This window comes from Pseudoliparis swirei, chromosome 24 (assembly GCF_029220125.1).
Source record: "Pseudoliparis swirei isolate HS2019 ecotype Mariana Trench chromosome 24, NWPU_hadal_v1, whole genome shotgun sequence".
NCBI lineage: Eukaryota > Metazoa > Chordata > Actinopteri > Perciformes > Liparidae > Pseudoliparis > Pseudoliparis swirei.
In genome coordinates this window covers 5058134-5074911 of record NC_079411.1, presented here as the reverse complement: position 1 = coordinate 5074911, position 16778 = coordinate 5058134, and the positions used below count along the sequence as shown (strand labels likewise).

The window sequence follows — 16778 nt, the reverse complement described above, 5'->3', positions numbered from 1 at the left end:
TCAGAAATTGTAACGTGCTTCAGCGCCTGCGCCTCACAGCCATGTGTGTTTAGCCTCTTCCAGTGGTGGAAAACATGAATTCAGAAACCACAGGATTTATAACATCTGGTATGTATCCACTTTTATTCTGGTAACTGCCCACACGCGTATACCTAACTCATAAATACTCAAGCATTATAAATATTTAAGTGTATCTAATGGTTTGATTAAGTGTTAGCTCGCTAGGCGCCTAGTGTTCTAGTGTTGGTTAACTTTTACTCTTTAGTCTCATTCGTGTGTCAAGTTTAGTACATATATTCAAGATCAGAGGTCCACTAGGAATCAACTCACCTGCACCTACAGTTAAAAAACAACAACTGAAACTTACTCAACTTACTGACAGTTGCTGCTGAAATGAAGCAAACACACCATCATACAGTCACCGGCTATGCTTTAAATGCACATATCCCCTCATAATGGTCCAAAGTACCCCAACGGCTACGCCTTGTATTTTAACCCAATCAATTAAATATAATACTCAGTTGTGTTAAAGCTAAAGTAATACAAATGAACCCAACTCGCCTTCATATTTGTATAAGTAATCAAAACATTCTGTTAATATTCAGTGTTACCTGTACAATGAAAGGTGACGTTGTTCTCGAGTATCATAATTGTTATTATAATATATATTTTTATATTTATGTTACTTGTTTCATTGCTTCACATTGAGGTTTGTCCTGTAGCATGTTTGTCTACTAATCATGTGTCTCTCTTGTCTGGAGTTCCTTCAACGAAAGCCTAAATAGTTTTGAGTTGTTTCCTATAATATGGGTGCGATCCGGCTCGGCTGGTAGACACATTCAGTCATGAATGACGGCATGAAAACCTTCCACTCGTCTTGTTCTCTGTGTTTTATATTTTGTCTTTGTACAAAGCAACCACATTGCAACAATGCAGCTTATCAAGAATAGGTAAACAACAAGTCAACAACACCTGACGTTTAGCTCTCTGTTCTCGATGTGTAAAGTCAGACACATTTAGCTCTCCTCTAAAGTATTGAGCTCTAACACTCAGCCCTGGTTGGATAAACAATGTGTCCTACTTTCCAAAATAAAACAAAACCTAAATATTTAAAGAGGCACATTACTCAGACGTCAAACGTTCGACAGCCCAAAAAAAACTCTTTTTTTTAAAAATACCTCCCAGTCGAGATGTCTGATGATCTTTCATCAGCGTCAGAAACGTGCAATGGGAGGAAAAGAAAGCGCGGCGCCCCCTCGCCGCACAGGGAGGCCGGGAGATCGAAAGCAGCGGAGGAAGGCGAGGAAGACGAGGAGACGCCGACGCGCGGACACTCGCCGAGTGTTTCTGTGCTGCCCGACCGCCTTCAACAACCCATTACACCCAGTGAGCTGACGGAGCTGCTGCACTACGCCGCGCTGGGCCAAACGGGTGGCGTCAAACAGCCCAGGTGACGACTGTGGGAGGAGGATTCATCGACTTCATCAGCTCTCATGAAAATAATCTGAATTATCTGGGCTCTCTGTTTTCAACCTCCCGTGTGTGTGTGTGTGTGTGTGTGTGTGTGTGTGTGTGTTCTCAGCTGGTGTTGCCTCCAGCATCAGAAGAGGGTTAAAGCTGTGAACGTGGTGCTCGTGGAGGGGCTGACCCAGAGTCACTTCTACCAACACTTCCTCGCCCTGCGGCACCTCCGCACCAGCTACTCCACCGTAAGTAACCGCAGGCGATGCGAATGCACAACGGTTGGAGCGAGGGTGTGTGTCAGCGTTTTGGGTTAACGCTGGACCTTTTTGTTGTTGTTGTTGTCGTCGTTGTTGTCTGGCCGCGTTTAGAGGGTCACCTTTACTCCATCGGCCACCAACCTGGCGTCAGGAATCTTCAGCGGTGAAGTTCCTGAACCGGATGATCCGTCTCTTTTCCAAAGGCCCGGTGGAAGCGGTCGATTGCCCAACGGTAGAGGAATCTTCTGACCCGGGCAATAAATGAGTCGGCTTCTATTGGAGTTAAATGTTTGAACATTTTCCAAACTTATTATAGAAGCCTCACATCCACATTTCATTGAGACGAATGCTCTTCCTCCGAAGGCTTTAATCTTCATCCCGGCGAATATCACCGCATTATTTTAAAGTGCCATTTAGTCCAAAAAAGCTACAGTCTTGTCGTTTTCTCTTCTTCTTCTTTTTGTGTTGTTGCTCTTGTTCATAATTGTGTATATGTGTGTTATTACACACACTGCTGCAGCGTTGAGGATTCACCCAGTAATCGCTCAGTTCGGGACCGAGAGGAGAGGACTGACGGCGTACGTTCTCACCCAGGAGGAGATGATCAAGAAACACTTCCCTGTCAAGGGTGAGTCTCTCTCTCTCTCTCTCTCTCTCTCTCTCTCTCTCTCTTCATCTCATTCCACATCTCCTCCTCCTTCTTTAGCTCCTGTTTCTCGTCCCTGTCTCCAGGAATGCTGGGCTTTGAGGACTTCCTGTGCACGGACGCTGTTGACTGCGTGACCGACGGCAGCCCGCTGTACGGACTCGACTGTGAAATGGTGAGCGGAGATCCTCTATAGATAGATATATATTATTGATGTATAAACTATCTTTAAACAGAAAAAAGGTGATATTTTCAATATAACGTTGTCCTTTTTTTTTACAATGCTTCTTTAATTTTAAGCATATTTATGTTCCCACGTTTTTTCTGATATCATTTCACCACCTGGAACTTCGATGCACCTCTGTTCCACTTGTCGCGACGTTTTGAAAACAAACTCATGAATTGACTGTGTTTTTCTTTTCTCGTGTCAGAAGAGGGCGACGTGTTGCTCTCACTTTGTGTTCCGAGCTTTTCCAAAATGCTTCGCCGTGTTCGTGTTTCAGTGTCTTACAGGGAAGGGAAACGAGTTGACTCGCCTCTCCCTGGTGGACAGCGACGGCAAGTGTTTGCTGGACGACCTGGTGAGACCTCAGAACCGAATATTCAACTACCTCACCAAGTAGGTCAATGACTCTACACACACACACACACACATACACACACTTGCTTCTTTGAAAACCACCACCAATCACTGTGTTAACCCTTGTGTTGCCTTCGGGTCAATATGACCCGATTCAATGTGTAACCCTCCTGTTACCTTTATATTTACTAACATATTTTACCCTTGAGGTCAATATGACCCCAGCTATTAAAATCTCCAGAAGATTATTAGAATTAATATTGTTTTCCAAGTTTAAGTGTGAGGTACTTTATGTTTGTTTGTTGACTCCCGAAAGAACACCGACATTGAATCGGGTCAAATTGACCCGAAGGCGACAGGAGGGTTAAATATTGAATCGGGTCAAAATGACCCGAAGGCAACACAAGGGTTAAAAAGCTACAACCCATGCTCGTTGCCGGGTGCGTTTCCGATAGGTTCTCGGGGATAACCAGGAAGATGTTGCGACCAATCACGATGACCCTGCGGGACGTTCGACTGAAGCTCGTTAACTTGTTGCCGAGCGATGCGGTTCTGGTGGGACACTCACTGGAATGCGACCTTGTGGCTTTGAAAGTGAGTGAATACGGACGTCTCCATTTCCGCTCGCATCAATGGAAATATCAGGACGAAGTTAAAGTTCGGACGTTGTTTGTGTTGTTTGCGTTGTTTGTGTTGTTTGTGTCGTGAATCTGAGGGCAGTGTTTGTACACGTCTGCAGATAGAAGTGTGTGTTCAGCAAAAAGATGCCTGACTTTCTCATAAATGAGATATATTGTTAGATTAAATGATGTTTTAGCTACAAATTTACATTTTATTTAGTCATTTTTAGGGGGTTTAATACCAAATAAAATGTAAACGGCTAAACTTGAAAAATATCAGGAATATTTTTCAAGAACAACCCGTCGACCCGTCGTCTTATCGAAGTGGTCACATTATTTTATTTTGGAGAGTCTCTCTGACCCGTGCGGCGTTTGTTTTCCTGCAGCTGATCCACCGGCACGTCATCGACACCGCGCTGCTGTACCGGAAAGAATTTGGACAAAAGTTTAAACTGAAGGTCCTGGCAGAGAGCGTGTTGCAGTAAGTTGTGTGTGTGTGTGTGTGTGTGTGTGTGTCTCTCTCTCTCTCCCACCCAGCAGGGTTTATTTTCCACTTGTGTCCCAGGAAGCTGATACAGACTGAAGAGACGACGGGTCATAATCCCATTGAGGACGCTGCAGCCGCCCTGGAGCTGGCTCAGTATTTTATCAGAACGGGACCTCGTCAGGTAACACACACACACACACACACACTCGTACACACAGTCACACACACACTCTCACATTCTCCATCGATGTCATGTCTTCCGTGTGTGCTCACTCTCAGGTTGTGGAGCTTCATCTGGAGACGCTGTGGGGATCCACGATAGAGGAGGAGCCCTCTGAATCTGAATTTGAACCTGAACCAGAACCAGAACCAAGCCTCAGGTAAAACCCCGTGTGACCGTCTGTAAATCTCTTCCTCACACCTGAACACAGGTACCCCGGCCATGTCCACACTAAGCCGTCTCTATCAGGCGGTCTACCGATCTTTTAAACTCAGCCGGCCCTTTTCCGACACGTTCTACTCGGAACAAAATAAATGGTTCATGATGTTCAACACCCTCTTGAAAAATATGTCAATGAGACTTCTGGGAATAAAATATCGTCAGAGCCGAATCAAAGCGTTAAAATCTCATCAAAAAGTCTGAAGTCACCGCGGCTCACCCGTCTTTATTTCCTGGCGCAGGTTCGCGGACATACTGCAGACTCTGGGCCAATCGGTGGCCTTCTTAGGAAAGCGCTCGGACCTCCCACTGGACCTGTCCAACCAGGAGTGGCACAACTCGGACAAAGAGGTGGGGACACGACCCGTTTGACCCGGGAGACGTCCGACTTCTTACCCGATCACACGCGCTAAAATATGTCGTTTCTTGTCCCAAATTATGAATTTGTTTTTCTTCCATTCGTGGTGCATTCAAGGTCTTATAAAGAGTTTGATGGTTAACCCGTTTGTCAGGCATTAGGATCCATGTCTCCATTTGGTGGTGAATATCTGGTATCTTGTGTTAAATAGGAAAGATGAATGAATTTTCTCTTTTTGTTTTCTTTCTTTCTTCCCCCTCTCACTATCTCCTTACAACTCCCGTGTCTTTCTAACCGACTCCTCTTAATCTTCACCTCCGCTCCTAAATCTCGCCTCCTTCAGGTGGCGGCCTCCTTCAGGAGACAGAAAAAGTGTCCGTTCCTCTCAGTGCTCCAGTTTTCTTCCCTCTCGGACCATCTGAGGAGGTGCCCCCCCCCTCCACGGGAGCACCAGAGGGTGAGGCGCTCCGTTCACGGCGCGACGTGTTTTCACTCGTGGGTTTTCCAACGCGCCGCTGAACGCGTCCCTCCGTCCGTCCTGCAGGCGATCCTTCGGGACATGTGCGTCGTGTTCGCCGGGCCGTTCCCTGCTGGTTTCTCCGAGAGGAAAGTGAGGCGTCTGTTTTGCTGCTGCGGACCGGTTCGCAATATCAAAATGTTGACCACAACCGTCAGGGTACATCTCCGACAATTACCATCCTTTCTAATCTCAGATTAATACATTTTCATTTATTAATCGTACCGACCGATATATCCTGACTACATTTGGTCTCCAGGTCCATGCAGAGGTGGAGTTTGAGCTGCTGGAGGGAGCGACGCTGGCTCTAGAGGCGTTGAATGGACTTAATATGCACGGGCAGTCCATCAAGGTAACTCCTCCCCCTTTTGCTCTTTTTCTTCCTGCCACTTATTCCTCTTCCAGCTGAAGCGAATCCAGAGAAACGTCCTTTTCCAGGTGCAGAGGCCCGTTCACGAGTCGATGCTGGACCTGGATCTGACTCTCGGCGCTTTGATGGCCGACGGTCTCAACGCCCGCCGCCTCTACGTCAAGTTCAGCCCCGGTTTGGCGGAAGGCGCCCGCCGCGGTTTGGCGCTGGCCAACGGGCACGTGGCGGACGGCAGCGGCGCGCCGCAACTGACCGAGCGGGCCGTCAGAGACGCGTTCGGTCACTTTGGTCCGGTGGAGCGAGTCGTCCTGCCCGCCACGCGGGGGAAACGCGCGAGACACGCGTACATACGTGAGTAACAAAAAGCGCCGCCGCTCGCCGCAACTGTTCGAGCGCGGCGAGCGGCGCGTCTCCCTAACGCGACGCGTCTCCGGGGCGACAGAGTTCGAGAGGTCGGCGGCTCGACGCGCGGCCCTCGACGCCTCGGGACGGAGGGAAGACTACCTCGTCTGTCCGTCCCTAACTCCGGCGCACTTGACCTCGTGGGATGCCGGCGGCGGCGAGGAGAGGACCCACGCCGCGCACACCGGCTCTCAGGTGAAGACGAGGGGCGCGCCGACTCCGGCTGGTCGTCACACCGAGAAGAACATGTTTTGGCGAGCGCGCCAGTTTCTCGGCTTCCGTGAGAGAAAACTGAGCTTTTTAATATTTATTTATCTCTTGATGAAATACTTTGTCTGAAAGTCTTTTTTTGGCTAAATGTGAAAGATTCGAAAGTATTTAGTGCCTTCCTGATTTGAGCTTTCAGACCTGGATGGATTGAGCGCATGGCAATGAAGACTGAAGTTATGTCATCCATGTAGGACCAGGAAATGGATCTCATGCTGAGGAGGTTGGACCGCCGCCTGGGGAAGCTCTTCAGATTCCTCCCAGAAGGCACCTTGTCCGTGGTCGTGCTGCTCGGACACGCAAGGTGACGACGGGAGAAAGGAAAAAGAAATCGCAGACCCACGTTTGAGTATTTCTAAAAACGTCCTCTTCTCTTCCTTTAGTGCCGATGACCGACTTCCTGGTTTGTGCCTCGTGGAGGTCAAGCGAGGGTAGCGAGGAGAACGATTCAACCTGAACTCACCGCCTCCAGACTGTAAAATGTGGATGAAAAAGGCAACTGTAACACTCGCAATATATATTTTTGGTGACTCGGAAATAATCGGCTATAAATTGAAAGCCGCCTTTGGTAATGTGGACATCGGGTGAATGTTGCCACGTCTCCATGGGAACCCCAGATGGACGTCACGAGTGCGGTCGAGACAGGCGGGCTTTAGAGCTCGCGCCGGGTCGAGTCGCCAAGTCTTCCAGAAGATTTGTTCTCTGGCAAGAAATTAAAGATTTATGAGGTGATTGAAGCCAAAGACTAACACCATGTTGAGTGAATGTTTCTATTTTTATGAAGTAAAACAGATGAATATTGAATCATGAGCAGTATTTAATTGACATGAATCTATTTAGATCTAGTTTAAAGTCACAGCTGTTACTAATGAACCTTTAATGGAACTCAGCCTTCACTTTTTAATCGTCGTGGAACGTCAAGCTTACTTGGAAGATGGAACAAGTTTAACATTAAATATTTTACGGGTTACACTCCGTTATTCCATCAGGTGTGGAGACGGGGGTTAAATAGTGTGAGTATTATATTTAACTGCTTTCCCGGAGGTCCTGGTCATCTTTATAAGAATAAGACTATTAAAAATGTGCACATTTAAAGTCTTCAGCCAACAGTGGAGGACATGTCTGGTAAAACCATAAACTAATTTAAAGTGTCAACAATGCCGCTCTATTGAACGACGAACAGATTGGAAGCAAAGCGTAGATAGTAAGAAAAATTCTTTAATTTTTTTCCCTCCCTTTCCAAGGAAATAGTTTAAGTCTCTTTGCATTAGAACACACTTTGACATTGTTGCGGGGTTGACACGTGACAAACCATTGAACACAAAAGAAAAATTATTCTGTACACAAGCTCCACCAATAATGATCACATCATTGATAAGCTTATACATGTTGGATAAAACCGGTTTAAATCAACAGAACTTATTTTAAAATGAATACAATAATATAATTGACTGCATTAAAATACTAGAACCCAGACATTGTAAACTACAGAACCCGCCGGGCAGCGCGTCGTCTCCCGAGTCGTGAGGATCCACGGAGGAGACGGTGACCGTCTCCCTCACGCCTCACAACACGAGCCTGAAAGCATTCGGCGTTTTGAGGCCTCCGTCAAAGTGTGGCGGCGGCGTCGAGTCTGAACACGGAATGACTGAACCCGTCTGGAGATTAGAGTTTAAAGATTTTAGTGAAGAGTTGGCCCGCTGCAACGATACGAGATCAAAATATGGCAGCTGCTGTTATGGCTTGTGTTCTCCGTCAGGAGTCCGGTCTCGGCGGGCGGGCTTCGGACTCGGCGCGAACCGGAGTGAACCGGTTGGTTGTGGGCGCGCTCCGCTCCCGGCGATGTGCGGCCTCTCGGGAGATCGCCCCAAGGGCTTAGGAAGAGACTCCTGGTGGGACAGCGGCCTCCCCTCGCCTCCCGCTACCAGACTTCTGGCACCTCGAACAGCGACGTTGTCGATGCAGCGTCTGGAGGAGGAGGAGGAAGGGGAAGAGGAAGAGGAGAGGATGAGAGATGAGAACAAGGGCCGCAATGTGCAAGTTATCCTAATCTCAACTATGGTATTATTTAGACTTTCATTCCCTTTGGAACACGTCTTTACTCCAATATGATTATTATTTTCACGAAAATTCTTTTAGAGTCATTGAACGCGAGGCGTTACGCAAGTAGGATACAACATAAAAGAAAGAACAGCAGTCCGTTACAGAAGAAAGCAACTTAAAGTTTAAATATGAAAGGATACAATACCATCCACAACAACTTCTAACAAGGAAAATAAATGGCCACACTTTGACTTATATAATAAATAAACACACCTTTGGACTTCTTTTTCTTCTGACCCTTCCTCCCGTGGACTGCCGGGGCTTGTTGCCAGGTGACCGTCCCCTCGGCATCGTTGCCCTCGGGACTCTCCTTCTCCACTTCGGCCTCGTCGTCGGGGACTGGGCTGGACCCCGTGGAGTCGGATGCGTCTCTGCGGGACACAGAAAGCGCCGTGAGCCTCGAGTCTCAGCGCGCGGAGCGGCGCCTCCGGTGAACTTACGCCGTCTTCAGCCAGCCTGCCGAGGTCTTGCTCTCGATGGCCTCTGCGTTTGCACTTTGGTCTAGGAGGCACAAGGACGAGCTGAATTAGTCCTCTTTATACACCAGATGCACTCTTACTTGGGAGAGATGCAACGCCACAACACAAAGACACGGAGGGGGAACAAAGGCCCAGTGGGCGAGTCTGACAAAGCGATGGAACATTTACAGACGGAAGACACTTTATTTTGTACGATGCAATCATTTCAGACTCCAATGACGACAGCGACAGAGTAATCAAAATGCACTGCATGAATAACTTTTACATTTTGTTAAATGTATCCAACCATTTGTGTCCCTCTGAATCTCTAAAGCTCTTGGGCCGTGTGGGAACATGCGGAGTACACACCGTCAGTTTTCATCTTCTTGGCGCTGTCCGGGTACGCGTAGTTACTCCAGCCGTCGGTGACCGGCGTGTCTCCGGCAGACTGCGCCCCCCGAACGGGACTGATGCTGCGTTTCCGTAGACCCCTAGAATAATAACATAAATAATAAGTCAGACATGCGTCTATAGAGAGAAACTGTGCATACCTGCAGAACCTCCCAAAGGAGGGAGGCAATTACGCAGATTGACGTTTAAAATGCAGCGCAGGGGTACCGGGGGTATCCAAAAGTCGCAGCCGAAGTAGCGGAGGCGTAGCGAGGCTTCCTCCAGCCGTCCTTCCAGGATTTGGGCGTCTGCTCGAGCTTCTCCTTGTTCTGGTGCTTTCCCTTGATGTACTCGGCGTACGTCTGGATCCTGTAGCTCTCGGCGTAGCGGCTGGTGTTCATCGCTGCGTGACGAGACGGAGACAGATTGGATGCACCCATCTTTTCTTATAGAGTCCTACGTCATGTAGGGGGGCGGGGGGGGGGGGGTGAGACTCACCTATCTGGACCTGGTCCGTCTGACTCAGGGACACGAACGCCGACGTGTCGTCGAGCCAGGACACCTGGATGTTTCCTGAGAGGAGGACACGAGGGCATGAACAACGGGCCGCGGCGGTTCTGACGCGGAGTCGTCCGGCCGGCGCCGCCTCTTACCGAAGGCACTGAAGAGCTGGTAGAGGTCACTCGTCTTCCACTCTTTGGGGAAGGTGACGAACAGGACGTGGTCTCTTTTGGGTTGCACTGCGGGAGCAGAGGGAAGAGCGGCAGCAGGCGAGGCGGAGAGTCAAACGCAAGAGTCGAATAAAATGAGATCGAAAGATGACGCGATACTGTAGGGCGTTAAACCCTTTGTATAATACAAAGGGTTTAACGCCCGTGGCAGAACAGAAATAGGACCGCATGGTTTCTCGTAAACTAAGTTATGCAGATATGTTATGCACCGCAATAACACATCATCCTCCGGGGCCCGAACAACATGTTGATCAATGCACATAATTATTTCCAGATTTGTTTATCTTTCGCCACCAAAAACCTCATCACATGTATAATGGAATCAAAACTGGGACGTAATCCTGAAAACATTGTTGCGCGTTGCTGCTGTTCTCGGCAACATTTCGAGTCTAATGAGACAACCCTGGCTGAACACTGTGCAACTTCATACTCACAATCCGGTCCTGTGACATTGAGGTAGGGAATATCTATTATCCTCATCAGGAAAAGCCTGGAGAATAAATAAATATTTTAAAAAAGAGAATATTGTATGCATTTTGTTTTTGCAGATCGTGAAAGACGGCTGCAGATTAAAGTGCGTCGTACTTGTTGAAGAAAGGCTCGACTAGTTTGGAGTGAGAGGAGATGTACGCTTTGGGTGGAGTCAGGAAAGAGCCTGGAAAAGAAAAGAAAAATTACATTTTAGACTTTGATTTTCAAGCGATTTTGAAACTGGGATCAGTGCGATGGCGTGCGATGGCGTGCGTTACCCAGGTAGTTGGCCATGGAGACGAAACAGAGGCCGGTGATGTAGGCGTCGTACCCGGCCTCATGGAGCTGCTCCTGGGCCGTGTCATAACTGTGGAAGCCCTCGGCCGTTTCTGATGGTGAAGGCACAAAAGACGTTGAAGACACTTAGGAGTGGACAAGTATGTAAAATGTATTATTGTATTTTATAATTTTGTATGCAATTTATTAATCACTAACAATCACTTTTCCCCCTCTTTTTTTTTCTTGGAGCGAGCCCCATTTGATGCGTGTTGTTCACTATCTGAATGTCATGTGTACTATGACATGCAACTGGAAAATTGTCAAAGAAAATCACTATGAAAATACATATTTATGTGGTTGAAAACTAAATAAATGTTTTTGTTTTTTAAAGAGTAAAAGATAAAGACCGTTGTCGGCTTGAGGCTCAGACGAACGCTCCGTGCATTTACTTACCGACTTGTGGCGACTTGAAGGGACTCGCCTTCAACTGTTTCTCCAACTCTGCCAGAGACGTGTTGCTGATCAACTCCTGAGACGCAAAGAAAAAAAAGTCTTCAGTTTTAAATACGTTAAAAAAACTATTGAGACCGAAGTCTCGACTACAATTTTGGCGCCGCTGGTTTGCTCAGTGCGGTGATGCAACCACGGGCAACGATGCCACCGCTTTTCGGCATCATCTTGTCTTTAGCCTTCTGAAATATCTCAAACAACAACAAGCCGTGCACCTGATATTCTGCAGCACCGACGGAGATAATTTACCTTAAAAGGCAGCGTGGACGCCATCAACTTTGTGTCCAGAAGTCTGCAAGGGAAAGACAATATATAATTTTTTTTAAAAGGCACAGAAAATCATCAGTGTAAACAAACACATGTTGCAAAGCAGAGGTACCCACTGTACCTCGGGAAGACACACATGGTGACCTCTTTGAAGTCTTGAAGATCCTGAAGAGCGTTGGCACACGTTATTTATTAATTACTTGGAAAAAATTTAAAAAAAGAACGCACCAGAAGTAGAGCGTCCGTGTGGCGGCGTTTACCTCAGGCAGAGGGCAGTAGAACTGGTGGATGGTGTGCATCACATCCAACAGCATGTTGTGGCCAACCACAAGTTTACCCTGCACGGACAAAATATATTAGTAATAACATGTAATGTTTGTGTGAAAGAGTCTTGCGTATGTTTTATTCTGCATCATTACAACTGCCACGTCATTTAAATGCAATTCTTAGAAACTTGGAGGAGCCGTTCGGTTTGACTCACAGATTTAGAGATGGCGTGGATGACCCTGGAGAAGCCAACAGCGTCATTGAGCTCCTCCTGTTGAGGGAAGTGGAAAAGAAAAAACATTCTATGAGAATAAAAAGTATCCATAAGCACTTCAAAATAAGACAAACTTGTGTTTTCCTATACTGAACACACACACACACACACTTTACATTCGGAAAAGAATGTGACCAACACCTGGATTTAACGTCCATCTTGAGGAACTCACCTGCTCCCTCTCCCGTTTCTGCTGTTCCCTCTTCTTCCTCTCCTCGTCATCTACTTTGATGACTTGGATGAATCGATCCTTCTGCACATACATAATATTTCACATATCCCACTCAAAACCAAACGGCAAAATTGGTTAAAATAAAACATGCCGTTACCTTTTCCGTTTCCACAGTTTCTACATGAATCCCTTTGGGAAACCTGTGAAAAACAAAAAGACAAATCTTAATTTTTAAACAAACATACAATTTAAAAAAAAAAGCAAATATGTTCTGTGACTCACTTCCAGTTCAGAGTTTGGTAAATCAGCTTTCTCTGAAACCTGTTTGGGAAAAAAAAAGCAGTTAAAAAACAAATAAGAGCTCTCAATGTGCACCAATCTGATACAGAAACAGGCGTCACTCGCTACCCGACTGGAATTGAACCCGTCAGACTGATAAGAAGCCTCACTCGTCAGCTACTTCCATGATCAGCTTTGGGAAAGGAAATGACCAAATATATATATATATATTAAAAAAAGAGAACGATAAATACAAATTGAGAGATTACCCAGTACACGGATCCAAGTCCAAACTCTTCTCCGAGTTCGTCAAGAGGGCCTCGACCTTCCCTCTGTGGGGAAAACCGTAGAAACAACATTATTCCAAAGCCAACTAAGGAGGTCTGGAACATCACTGGCTTTTGGGTACATGTTATACACCAAAAAAAAGAAGCCGTCCATTTGTGCTGCAACACTTACATCACCCTGTTGATGAAGTCTTTGTGTTCCTCGGGTACGTGGGCGGGGCCTTTGGAGGACGGGGAGATGAAGGACGGCGTCCCGACACCGTTGGCATGTTGATGTCTCCGGTCCTCCGACTGCTCCCGCAGGTGGACTTCCTCTTCTTGGTTCAAGTACGGGATTCCTTGGAAAAAAGAAGGCGCGTCACAACCGGACACCGGTCTGGTGAACGGAGGGTCTCTGGTGGCTCTACAGTTACCGTCCTGGACGACTGCTCTCCAACACCGCTTTGAAAAGACAGACTGCCTGACGAAATGTAAAAGTCATCTTGGTTGCATGAGACTAAAAAGGGGTCATTTCTTCTCTCACCTTGACAGAACACCTTGTTGAAGTCAAATCCCTGACTGGCCAGGAAGTCAATACTGGAACTCTGAAAGGGCAAAAGATAATCTTCCATCACAGTCTTTGTAAAAAAAGAGGCAAGAAAATAGGAACGATCCTTTTGAACCCATGTAAACCACCGTCGCTATGAAAACTAGCGATGCTCCGAAAGAGCAACGGCGACTTACCTGACAGATGAACTTTAAGTCAGGGGACGTCCTGTTGAACGGCTTCGGGAAAACATAAAAATTAAAAGGCTTTGTGATATACCTGCAGATTTGGGAACAAAGGAAAATGAGGATTAATGAAGTTGTCCCAGCTGCAGGGAGATTAGATTTAAAGATGGTTTAAGATAATCTAGTTATGATATTTTTAACTTGTTTCGGCCATTTACAAATTAATAACACATAAAAAAGGAAACTAGAAAAGACTTCTAAAAGTTTAATTAACAGCTAGATTTGGACCTTCTTGAAGGTACAAACTCAAGATCTGTAATAAAGCAGGAATCAGCTAAAAGGCCTTTATGACATCAAAATAACAGACTCCCAAAAAGGACGTGGCTTTTTCTCTGTAGCCGACAATGAACCAATTTCAGTCTGACCATTTTAAATTCGTTGGGAGTCCAATTGAGACCACAATCAATAAAAGATCCAAAAGTTTTGCATTTGTGAAGCGGATGAGATATTCCTGTATTAGTCCCACAGTGGGGACAGTGCAGGATCACAGCAGCAGGTGCACATTAGAGCAGCAATAAATACATACTCACTTTGACTTTGCCTGGTCGTACTTGAATGTACATATTCCAAACTGGAACAGCAGGAAGTCCATGGAGTGCTGATGGAACGACACACAAGGACAGACACAAGGACAGACAACGAGAGACGCACACAGACAACGAGAGACGCACACGAGAGACAGACACAGAGACAGAGACACACACGAGAAAGAGACACACACACAGAGACACACACACAAGACAGACACACAAGACAGACACACACACACACACAGAGACAGAGACAGACACACACACACAGAGAGAGACACACACACAAGACAGACACACACGAGAAAGAGACATACACAAGAAAGAGACAGAGACACATACACACACACAGAGACAGAGACACACATGACAGAGACGCACACAGAGACAGACAGAGAGACAGAGACGCACACACAGAGACAGAGACGCACACACAGAGACAGAGACACACACACAGAGAAACACACACACACAGAGACAGAGACACAGAGAAACACACACACAGAGACAGAGACACACACATTCAAAGAGAGTGAGATATTCTACACGAGATAAGCAGTAAACTAGAATATGGAGGGAAACCAGGGAGCATTCAAAATAAATAAAAACAATTTAAAGAAACCCGGTGCGCAGTCACGTGGGCTCACCTTCTTGAGCTTGGCGTATCGCTCCTCCGGAGTGTCCAGCCCGTTGGTGAGCGCACTGACATTCGGACCGTCGCTTATCCCTGAACAACACACAGCACATGTCACAATTCATCCACACAACGGGGACACACGTCCATCTACATCTCTGGCTATCGTTACCTGAAAACTCCCCATCGATGGCAAGGAAGTCCGCCTCCTCTAACGCACTGTACACCGCGTTTAAACTCTCCTTAAAATCTGTTAATAAAGAAAGAGAGAAAGTGTGTCAAACGACCAGCGGACCGTTAACGCGGGCAGGAGCGCGAGCTAACCGCCGCAGCTAGCTCAACCTAGCGGGCACCACCGAGACGCCGAGGACTGAAACGGCCCGTTTTTCATTAAAACCAGGTCCCCGCTGCGTTGTGCGGGACAACAAAGAACATAACGAGATATATCAAAAATAACATAATAAAGTGAACAAACTCCGCCTGGCTACTTACTTCGGCGTGTCACCTCCATCTTGCCGAACGACTGAACCCAGCTGACAGCTAACGCTAGCTAGCCTACGTCACCTGGCTTTTAACCGTTTCTTAAACACATCCGGGTCCGCCGCTCAGAAGACAACTGCTCCGTGCACGTGCTCCACAGTTGGTGTTTTAAACGAGCTGCCTCATTTGAATGGCGTCCCTTCGTTTTTATATATAAATACAAAAAGCAATATAAAATATAAAATTTCACAATATATAAAATAGAATATAATAAAATTAATTAACGAACACAGATATGAGAGGGAACAATTATACTGATGTACAACTTTAAATGTTCCTTTCATTTAATTCTTGATATTTTGGTTGAATTGTTACTCGTTACTTCAAGTGTATAGAAGCCTATACCTCATTTAACCAAGCTCACATAAATAATAATAATATGTTTTATGCACCTGTATTTTTAGTTTAGTTTTTTGTTGTGGTTCTGTCTTTGTGGTATTTGTGCGTATGTATTCCCTTTTCTTTTTTCTTCTTCTTTTGACCTTTATTTCTTCCGCCTCGCACAGGTGTTGTAAATTATAATAATACACATTTCGTTACCAACTTTGACACCTCAATGCATCTGGTTCTTGTGTATATATTTGTATGTTACAATTCTACTGCTACTGTGATATCTATACCAAATCAAAACAAAATCGAACTCCCTAACTAGTTCAGAACTCGCTAATTGAGATCATAAAAGTCAAAAAGTTATGGACAAATTACATTTGTGGGCACAAGCATAGTTTATTATCACTGCATCATATACTATCATAAGCATATCCTGTAAAAAAAACAGAATTATTTACTTTATCTGTCAAATAGATTGAGTATAAAGTACAATATTTCTCTCTGAAATGAATAACTTAGCACATAATAGAAATACTCAAGTGAAGTACACGTATATAAAAAGTATACTAAACGTGAGTAAACTACCTATGGATGTAATCTGCCTCGCTCTATACCTCTCTTATACATCTTTATTATGCCATGCTTTAAGTCTATGCACATGGACATTGACTTCAAATTCAATTTTTTGGTCACAGGTTAATCCAATGAAAATATACGCACAATAAAATTCATACTGGAGACACCACGCGTGAGACGAAGACGAGGAAACAAGGAAAAAAGGAATGGATGCTGGAGCAATGGATGTACCACGAAGGCCTTCCGTGATTTAAGGCGATGTCTCTGAAGTCACGCTGGCGATACCGCTGCCATCCGATGCAGAGCTTTTATTTTCCTGTGATTATTATCCCAAGATGAACATTGAGCGTTTCTCATAAGAACACGTCTTCACGGTGAATGCCATGGAGAGATATTCCCTTCACTGAAATGCAGAGAGGACATTTCAAAGAGTCTGTATGGAGGAGATTTCCTTTTATTTTATGGAAGGAAGAAGCTTTTATGTCTAATGTTTTTTCCAGGG

General features: G+C 45.9%; 2 protein-coding genes across 4 annotated transcripts; one reads left to right on the top strand and one right to left on the bottom strand.

The window, feature by feature from the left end:
- Window positions 1-32: 32 nt before the first annotated feature.
- Window positions 33-7211, top strand: LOC130190102 (RNA exonuclease 5-like). Of its 3 annotated transcripts, none has more exons than XM_056409301.1 (19): window positions 33-108; window positions 1186-1450; window positions 1583-1709; window positions 1833-1953; window positions 2242-2349; window positions 2454-2542; window positions 2871-2986; window positions 3403-3541; window positions 3954-4048; window positions 4133-4235; window positions 4334-4434; window positions 4736-4844; window positions 5195-5308; window positions 5396-5527; window positions 5628-5720; window positions 5807-6089; window positions 6181-6335; window positions 6602-6711; window positions 6791-7211. In XM_056409301.1, the coding sequence occupies exons 1-19, from the start codon at window positions 75-77 to the stop codon at window positions 6840-6842; spliced, it is 2346 nt and encodes a 781-aa protein (XP_056265276.1). In that variant the 5' UTR covers window positions 33-74; the 3' UTR covers window positions 6843-7211. The 3 variants fall into 3 exon arrangements, with proteins under 3 accessions (XP_056265276.1, XP_056265273.1, XP_056265275.1); XM_056409298.1 differs by having other exon boundaries at window positions 6181-6420; XM_056409300.1 differs by having other exon boundaries at window positions 38-108; window positions 1213-1450; window positions 6181-6420.
- A 398-nt stretch (window positions 7212-7609) lies between these two features.
- Window positions 7610-15419, bottom strand: parn (poly(A)-specific ribonuclease (deadenylation nuclease)). The gene is made up of 26 exons (XM_056409302.1): window positions 15323-15419; window positions 15003-15080; window positions 14844-14923; window positions 14197-14264; window positions 13619-13700; window positions 13419-13479; window positions 13068-13233; window positions 12878-12940; window positions 12612-12650; window positions 12487-12529; window positions 12330-12410; window positions 12098-12154; window positions 11877-11954; window positions 11738-11781; window positions 11599-11641; window positions 11293-11368; window positions 10839-10949; window positions 10675-10744; window positions 10524-10579; window positions 10012-10098; window positions 9857-9931; window positions 9587-9761; window positions 9338-9459; window positions 8951-9011; window positions 8724-8881; window positions 7610-8375 (listed from the first exon to the last, which is right to left on the bottom strand). Exons 1-26 carry the CDS (start codon window positions 15339-15341, stop codon window positions 8329-8331), a joined length of 2040 nt encoding a protein of 679 aa, XP_056265277.1. The 5' UTR covers window positions 15342-15419; the 3' UTR covers window positions 7610-8328.
- Window positions 15420-16778: the final 1359 nt, after the last annotated feature.